Genomic DNA, 9,478 nt, shown 5'->3' with positions numbered 1-9,478 from the left:
TTGTGGGCTTGTTAAGGGGATGTTTTAAAATCAAGAGAGTTTTAAGTTAGTTAAGTGGTTATTGGTCAAGTATTTCGTGTTTTTTTTTTGGAGGTTGGAAAAAGTTCTTGGTGATGTTTTGACCATAAGGAGGGAGAGAAGGTGTTTTAAGGGAGAAATGGGAGGTGGTTTTAGGGAGTATTGCTACTTTTGAAGGGAGAGAGGGGATGTATTTTAGGAATTTTCAAAGGGCTGTGTTTAAGAGAGCACTTTAAATCGCCAATATACCTGGTCATCATTAACAGTAGTCTTACCTGGTGGCTTGACTTGACCACAGGTTAAGAGTGTGTGTGGGGGGGTGGGGGTGAGGGAGGTTGTGTAAGAGTGTGAGGGGTGCTAAGAGGGTGTAAGGGAGGGTGTAAGGGAGGGGTGTAAGGGAGGGTGTGAAGGTACGGGGAAGAGAGTGGTGGTGATGGTACAAGATTGAAGATAAATTGATTCGATTGGAAGACATTGAAACACAAGTAGACAAGTGGATAAGATGATGGAGTGACGTGCAGAGAGAGGGACAGGTTGATGGAGATAAATGGAGAGTTATGTTGATGGATTGATTGAGAGAGAGAGAGAGAGAGAGAGAGAGAGAGAGAGAGAGAGAGAGAGAGAGAGAGAGGCAAACAGACAGACAGAAGATTGTAATAAATAGTTACGTATTAATATGTTTGTCTGTTTATAACTACAGAAACTAAAAAAATAAAAATATTTATTCTCTCGTTAATTCTGTATAACTTTTAACCCCAAATAAACACTTAGCAAAATATAGACCCCATAATTTATTTTTTTTTATTAATGAAAACAAATCTAGAATCAACCCAAATTGAAATGGTTAATAAATGATTGTAATTAGTTTGTTCTTACCCATAATCACCTTAATTAGTTTATTTGTGTATATGATGTAATTTATTTACCTTTTATTAATACAGTTCTTAATGGTTTGTGTTAATTAGGTCATCATGAACAGGTAACAGGACAGGTGTGGGTCAGTGCTAATTGACCTCAGTTCTAATAGACCCCATTGCTAATAGACCTCATTGGTAATGGACCCCAGTGCTAGTTGACCCCAATCCTAATTAGACCCCCAGGGCTAATAGACCCCAGTGCTATTAGACCCCAGTGCTAGTAGACCCCAGTGCTAGTAGACCCCAGTTGTGATACACCCCAATTCTAATAGACCCCAGTTCTAATAGACCCCATCCCAACAGACCCCAGTTCCCATTGTAGACCCCAGCCCTAACAGGCCCCAGTGCTATTAGACCCCAGTACAGGACCCCAGCAAGCTAGGACCCCAGTGCTATTAGGACTTGTGTTGTGATACACTTGGCTCCCACAGGTCTCTGCCCCACAGACCCCAGTCCAAATAGGACCTGTGCTCCCACAGGACCAGCCCCACAGACCCCAGCCCCACAGACCCCAGCCCTAATAGACCCCAGTTCTAATAGACCCCAGCCCTAATAGACCCCAGTTCTAATAGACCCCAGCCCAAATAGACCCCAGTTCTAATAGACCCCAGTTCTAATAGACCCCAGCCCTAATAGACCCCAGCCCAAATAGACCCCAGTTCTAATAGACCCCAGCCCAAATAGACCCCAGTTCTAATAGACCCCAGTTCTAATAGACCCCAGTCCTTATAGACCCCAATCATAGAGGTCAAATTACTCATAGATCAGGTTGAGGGGTGGGGGGGGGGGTTGTTAGGTGGGTAGAAGGGCATTTGTATCTGGGACCCATTTGACCTGTGACCTAACGTGACCTGTAGGTGCATTGACCCCAGCCACAGGAGGTATTAATGACCTTGTTCTTCTCTTCTCGTACAGAACATGTCGGCCCTGCAGCTGGCGGCGGAGGGGAGAGACTATCTCATGTGGTGTCCAGATCACGAGTTCGATAATGCTGTCTCTGCACTTGATATACGGGTGAGTACTTGGTGGTGATGATGGTGGAAGTAGTGGTTGTGGTAGTGATTGTGGTTGTGGGAGTGATTGTGGTTGTCGGAGTGGTGTTGGTGATAACTACGAGCTCAAACACACAACCACGGCCTCACGCAAACGATCACGGCCTCACACAAACGATCACGACCTCACACAAACAATCACGACCTCACACAAACAAACACGACCTCACGCAAACAATCACGACCTCACACAAACAACCACGACCTCACACAAACAATCACGACCTCACACAAACAATCACGACCTCACACAAACAATCACGACCTCACACAAACAATCACGACCTCACACAAACAATCACGACCTCACACAAACAACCACAACCTCTCGCACCATTTTCTAATTCCCCTTTCACTCTTTATATCCCCTTCACTTTCACTTTCTTCTCCCTCCCTCCGTAACCATCTAGTCAGGTCACGGAAAGGTCAAACAGGTAACAGGTCAGGTGTTGAGATACGCTTGACCTTATCTACCTCTCTCTCTCGCTCTCTCTCTCTGTCTGTCTTTCCCATCTGTCTCTAATCTTATATCATTATCTCTCTCTCTCTCTCTCTCGCATGACCCTCCCACACACCTGTAATCAAGGACCCAGGTGTTAATTGCTTCAAATCACAGGTATGGGAAGATGAATGAATCGTATACCTGGAGGCTTAGTGTCTCCTTGTATGTCTTTGTGTTTTTATTTGTTTATTTTACTTGTTTGGATTTTTCTTTTTGTCTTTGTTTAATGAATTATTGGTTTTTCATATGTATTTGGCCTTAGTGGGTTTGAGGTATAATGGGTGGCTAGTTATAATGGGGGGTTAGTTATAATGGGTGGCTAGTTATAATGGGGGGTTAGTTATAATGGGTGGCTAGTTATAATGGGTGGCTAGTTATAATGGGTGGCTAGTTATAATGGGGGATATTTATAATGGGGGCTAGTTATAATGAGGTCTAGTTATAATGGTGGCTAGTTATAATGGGGACTATTTATATTGGAAGCTAGTTGTAATTAGGGCTAGTTATAACGGGGGCTAGTTATAAAGAGGGCTAGTTATAATGGGGCTAGTTATAACCGGAGCTAGTTGTAATTGGGCCCAGTTTTTATGGTCAGGAAAGGGTGGGGTCCTAATGGGGCTGAAGACCAATTAGATTATGAAGGTTATAAGGAATTTTTGCCAATTATTTCCGGGGCCCATAAGGACTGAGGCCTATTAGGACTGGGGGCCGTTAGGATTCGGGGCCCATTGTTCAAGTCACACTCATCAATCTGTTCCTTGACACCTGGGCATGGGAATGATACCTTGTGGGAACTACTTTCAACTCCTCCTCCTCTTCCTCCTCCTCTTCCTCTTCTTCCTCCTCCTCCTCCTCTTCCTCCTCCTCCTCCTCCTCTTCCTCCTACTTTATGAGTGGTTATGAGGCTTACAATTGCCTGTCTCTCACTATGGTTGACTGTAATGAGGTGTTTTGGGTCACGACTCTCTGTGTGTGTGTGTGTGTGTGTGTGTGTGTGTGTGTGTCAGTTCTGAATTATTTATATATTTTTTTTGTGCTTTCTTATTCCATATTTGTGGTGATAGACCTATTGTTTTGGCCTATTGTGTAGTCTATGGCTGATGTATGGCTGTTTTGCAGGTGTCTATATGTTTTATGGCTGATCTGAATCTAGGTTTGGTCTGTTTTCGGTCTGGTTCTTATCTAGGTGTCTTAAGTGAGGTCTACCCTATGCCTGATTCATGTCTAGCCTGTTTAAGTCATGTCTACCCCACGTTTGTTTCACGTTTATCCTATGTCTAAGCTTTATCTGGGGCATGATTAGTCCACGTCTGGTTCATGTCTGATTCCTGTGTGGCCTATGTCTGGTGCCTGGCTTGTGGTGGGTGGGTAGGGTGGGTGGGTGGGTTCGGTAGGTGGGGGAGGAGGTGGGTGGTGGGTGTCTCAACTGTCTCTCCTTCCACGTCTATCTCTTCGTCTGCAATTTATCTCCTCCCTTGTTTAGCATATTGTTCTATGCCTAAACACACGACGCCATAACTCTCTTACTTCATTCGACGTTCCTTTCCTCCCTTACTCCCTTCGACCCCTTTAGCTATCCCCCTTTCCATCCTCTCCTTGACACCCTCCCCTTAGACCTCCACTTCTTCTTCCTCCCCCTCCTCCTTCCCTTTCCATTCTCAGCATCTCTGACCCCCCTCCAAATTTGGCTCAATACAAACAGTGTGGGTCCTTCACCCTGCGGAACCCCACGACAAGGTATCCCGCTAAATATTGAACCTTGAGGGAAACAGTGGTATTTCTTTCACTGTTCTTATCTTATCCCATCAAGGTTTTTAGTTACGAATTCTCAAAGATACTTACATTAATATTACATTTTTTTTTTACGTTTCATACAAGTTAATATTGATGATTTAAGCTATAATCTATGTGTTTAATTAAGGTATGTACAGGTAAGGGAGAATGTGCTTTACGAGTTTTGATGAATCTATTTTGAATGTCTCTAAGGGAGATAGTTAAGAGGATTTTTTTACAGTTCAGTTATGAGAGAATTTTAACTTAAGCAGAATCTTAGGAGTTAATGGGCCTTGTAGCTTGTGATTTTGTTATTATTATTATTATTATTATTATTATTATTATTATTATTATTATTATTAGTGTTATTCAGGTCAATGGGTGGAAAGGGTGACACACACACACACACACACACACACACACACACCCACAGTAACTGAAGCGTAAACTGTACTGCGGTTCATGACAACACTCGTGGTAACGCCATGACTGTCACGTTGTTACAGACAAACGGAGATTTTAAGACTCCACCGTCACGAGGGGGGGCCTGCTAAAGAGGTAGGACTGGAATGTGAGAGATGATGGTGATAGTGGTGATGGCGGTAATGGTGAAAGCGTGTGAAGGAAAGCCCAGAGAAGGAAATCTTAGGTAATGAGAGAATGTGTGTGTGTGTGTGTGTGTCAAAGCAAAGTTATTTCCTCTTCAATTTCATTTCCTATACGTGATAAATGTTAGTATCTCTCTATCTTCCTTCCTCCTAATTCCTTCTTTTCCTCCATCCCTCCTGTACTTTCCTCCCCTGATTCTTCTCCTCCCTGCTTCCATTCTCCTTCCCCATTTTCTTCCTTCCCTCCCTACCTATTGTCTTACGGAGAACGAGACAGGAAGGAGAGAGAGAGGAGAGAGAGAGAGAGAGAGGAAGTGGGGGGATGAAGGGAGTGATAGAGGAGGGAGGGGAAGGATGAGGAAGGTGAGACAGGAGGGAGGATAAAGAGGAGGAAGATAGAGGGAAGAGAAAGCAGAAGATGAGAAAGATGATAAAATGAGGAAGAAGGGGGGAGTATGAGGCCAACTAACTCCAACTCCAGTTCCAACCTGGGTTCCAACTCTAACCCAATTCCAATCAACCTAACCTAAACCTAACCTAACCTAACCTAAACCTAACCTAACCTAACCTAACCTAACCTAAACCTAACCTAACCTAACCTAACCTAACCTCATCCCCCCAAAAAGTAGTGTTAGGGTGATTAATCTTCAGGTGATCCTATGTATAATCAAGACCCTTACTGTAAAAGGTCATAGGTCAAATTATTTCTTATCCCTAATAGGCACCAGTCTTCAATAGGACCCATTATTTGAATAGGATCCAATCTTAATAAGCTCCAATGTAACTTAATCCGACTATCCATTCTTGATTAGGGTTTCATTGTATCCTAATCTGATTGTATGGAGATTTGTGATTAGGATTGATTGTAGGTGAGGCCTATGCTAGGACTGGGGGCCCACAATCCTCATGGTGGCTGTATGTATGGAGCCTATTGAGACTGGACCCCAATTGTAATTTTTAGATGATGTTTTGGTTAGGTTACGTTTTTTTTTTTGGTTAGGTTAGGTTAGATTCGGTAGGTTGTTAGGTTAGGTTAGGTTAGGTTAGGAAGTATCAAAAATAGACCCCAAATTTTCATATTAGATTAAGTTAGGGCCAGTTGGGATCTTTTTAGAGGATAAAATAATGAAGAACTCTTGAGAAAAAATAAATAAAAAAAACAAGAAATTTTTCACGGTTAGACATACGGCTTTGGAGGCCTAAGTGGCACTGATATTTTTACCCAGCCATTAGAGGTAGAACAATAGCACCCTAGGTCAGCAGAAACCCGGTGCCGCAGCTTGTAGGAGGTTTGGAGGTGTGATAGGATGGTTGGAGGTGTGATAGGAGGGTTGGAGGTGTGATGGGAGGGTTGGAGGTGTGATAGGATGGTTGGAGGTGTGATAGGAGGGTTGGAGGTGTGATAGGAGGGTTGGAGGTGTGATAGGAGGGTTGGAGGTGTGATAGGATGGTTGGAGGTGTGATAGGAGGGTTGGAGGTGTGATAGGATGGTTGGAGGTGTGATAGGATGGTTGGAGGTGTGGTAGGATGGTTGGAGGTGTGATAGGAGGTTTGGAGGTGTGATAGGAGGTTTGGAGGTGTGATGGGAGGGTTGGAGGTGTGATAGGATGGTTGGAGGTGTGATAGGAGATTTGGAGGTCTGATAGAAGGACCAGAAGTGCGACAAGTGGGCCTCAAGTTGTAACACCAAGGGGGAGGGGAGGGGGGGAGGTGCGACAAAGGGCCTGGAGGTGCGACAGCAGAAAGGGAGCTAAGTCAGTCGACAAAAAAGGGCTGGGAGGAGTAACAGGGTTGAGGGGGAAGGATGAGGAAGGTGGTACGGTAGCTGACCGGGTCGCTTAGTCACCTGTCCCGCCCTCCTAAAATCAACACTCACCTGACCATCTATGGGGAACGTCTCTCTCTCTCTCTCTCTCTCTCTCTCTCTCTCAAGGCCAAGTAGTTAAGATCCGATCGTCTTTTGTCTCCACCATAACATGACTCGTACTTCCAAGACCCCTTAAGGTCCTCCTCCACCTTTGTTGACCTTATGCTCGAGGGTGAGGGTCAAGGAGGACCAAGAAGGTGAGAGGTAAAAAAAAAATGATAGATACGCGACAAGGCTTTCTAATAACCTGGCCATGACCTGTTTGTCTTTTGTTTTGACGTGTGTGTGTGTGTGTGTGTGTGTGTGTGTGTGTGTGTGGAGGTCGTTTCTAACAGACAGAGATAGAGAGACAGACAGAGATAGAGAAACAGACAGAGACAAACAAACAGAGAGAGAGAAGGTAGCTCGCTCATTACCATAGCGTCAACACACCAGGCTCACCGTGCCCCTGACCTCAGAAGTGGTCGACCAACAGCCGCTTGCCACTCTGTTACACCGAGTTACCTTATTGAGTGAAGTAGAGACGTAGGCTGCGTCTCACCTCTACCCCAGACTAATAGTAGTAGTAGTAGTAGTAGTAGTAGTAGTAGTGATAATGGTAATAAAAAAAAAAAAAAATAATATGTATAATAATAATAATAATAATAATATCTACGGTACAATATATAATAATTAAGACAATCTGTTAATTTATCCTCAATTTCTCATAGATAAACACTGGAAGAATAAATCACTAATTTTTGAGTGAATTTAATTAGCCGGATGATAATAAGTGAGATATTTAATAAGAAACATTAATTAATACTTTCTTGGAGATGTTTTTTTAATGAACAAAAATTTTAATTATTATTATTATTATTTTTTTTAGTAGTAGTAGTAATATCATCATCATCATCATCATCATCATCATCATCATCATCATCACCTACCATCACATCATCATCATCATCATCATCATCATCGCATATCATCATCATCATCATCATCATCATAGCAACTTCATCCTGCCAGTAAAAGTAGAAACCATTGGGTGTGGTAGTTAGGTGTGGTAGGGGTAGGTGTGGTAGGGGTGGGTGTGGTAGGAGTGGGTGTGGGGTGGGTGTGTGTGGTTGGAGTGTGGTGGGTGGTGGGTGTGGTGGAGTGGGTGTGGTGGGAGTGGGTGTGTTGGGGTGGGTGTGGTGGGGTGGGGTGTGGTGAGACAGGGTGTGGGTGTGGTGGGGTGTGTGGTGGGGTGGGTGTGGTGGGGTGGTGTGGTGGGGTGGGTGTGGTAGGGTAAGGTGTGGTAGGGTAAGGTGTGGTAGGGTAAGGTGTGGTAGGGTAAGGTGTGGTAGGGTAAGGTGTGGTAGGGTAGGTGTGGTAGGTAAGTAAGAGAAGCAGAGTACTGGGTAGTGACCGGTACTTTCCCTGACCTCCCTTTAGAACAGCGCCACCTCTTGATTCACCTGTACTCACCTGACAGTTTCTTACATCACCTGTGAGTGTGGACCTTTGTACCTTGATTCACCTGTTGGTTTGCTCGTGTATTTTTTTGGTTATGATTTCGTTGTGTCTCGTTTAATCTCTCGTTTATTCTCTCGTTCACTGTCTTCTCAACTTACTGGGTCGTGTTTCGTTCAGTCTCTCGTTCATTATCTCCTTAGCTCTTTGGGTCCAGTTTTTATGGAGGTGAGTGAATGAGTGGGCGATTTCTTACCTGGAGAGAGAGAGAGAGGCCCAGACAAAACAAAACGCCACACCATTAACCTCCGCCATAACGCCACCATTAACCTCCGCCATAACGCCACACCATTAGCCTCCGCCATAACGCCACACCATTAACCTCCACTATAACGCCACACCATTAACCTCCGCCATAACGCCACACCATTAACCTCCGCCATAACGCCACACCATTAACCTGCATATAACGCCACCATTAACCTCCGCCATAACGCCACTACGAACTATCACTATAACGCCACACCATTAACCTCCGCCATAACGCCACACCATTAACCTCCGCCATAACGCCACACCATTAACCTCCGCCATAACGCCACACCATTAACCTCCGCCATAACGCCACACCATTAACCTCCGCCATAACGCCACACCATTAACCTCCGCTAATATACCAGCGAACAATAAAACACTACGCTATTAAATTTCCCAACATATTATTATTTCTTCAACTCTTAATGGCGTAGAAGACACGAATTTGAACCTTTAGTTATAATGGCACTTTGGGGAGGATATTTTCAAGTGTCGTCTTTCAGCTCAATGATTTAATGGCGCAAGAGACACTTTTTTTTCAATTACATTAAGGAAATAATAATAATAATAACATTCCTATATACGGGTCATGCTAATCCTTCGCTATATAGTTTAATGGCGTAAGATACACGAATTACAACCTTTATTTAATGGTGTTTTGGGTCACGAGTAGCCTCCAGATGGTGATTATAGCCAGCTGGACCGTAACAGGTGGAGATGGGAGGGGTGAGGGTAGGTGGGGGGTGGGGGTAGGTGGGGGGGATGGGAGGGGGAGGTTAGGTTAGGCAAGAGACGACTTGTTAATACCGTGAGGAAGACCAGAGATGTGGTCAAGTTACCTGTCGTGAGAGAGAGAGAGAGTGAGAGAGAGAGGGAGAGAGAGAGGGAGAGGGAGAGAGAGGGAGAGAGAGAGGAGATGGAAAGGGAAGGGAGAGGAAGAAGTGAGGGACGGAGAGAGAGAAATGAGAGGGGAGGAAGAGAGGGGAGAG

At 44.5% G+C, this 9,478-nt stretch overlaps 1 protein-coding gene across 1 annotated transcript in view; it reads left to right on the top strand.

The window, feature by feature from the left end:
• The window catches only part of LOC121858984, an 87,746-nt gene that overhangs the window by 23,517 nt on the left and 54,751 nt on the right, over positions 1 to 9,478 (top strand). Inside the window, exon 2 of the mRNA XM_042355639.1 lies at positions 1,851 to 1,949. Coding sequence (XP_042211573.1) covers positions 1,851 to 1,949 — 99 coding nt within the window. The remainder of the gene's footprint in view (positions 1 to 1,850; positions 1,950 to 9,478) is intronic.

This window comes from Homarus americanus, unplaced genomic scaffold, assembly GCF_018991925.1.
Source record: "Homarus americanus isolate GMGI-L3 unplaced genomic scaffold, GMGI_Hamer_2.0 scaffold55805, whole genome shotgun sequence".
In the NCBI taxonomy this organism is placed as follows: Eukaryota; Metazoa; Arthropoda; class Malacostraca; order Decapoda; family Nephropidae; genus Homarus; species Homarus americanus.
The sequence above is the reverse complement of the archived record's forward strand: the minus strand, read 5'-3'. Positions and strand labels throughout refer to the sequence as shown.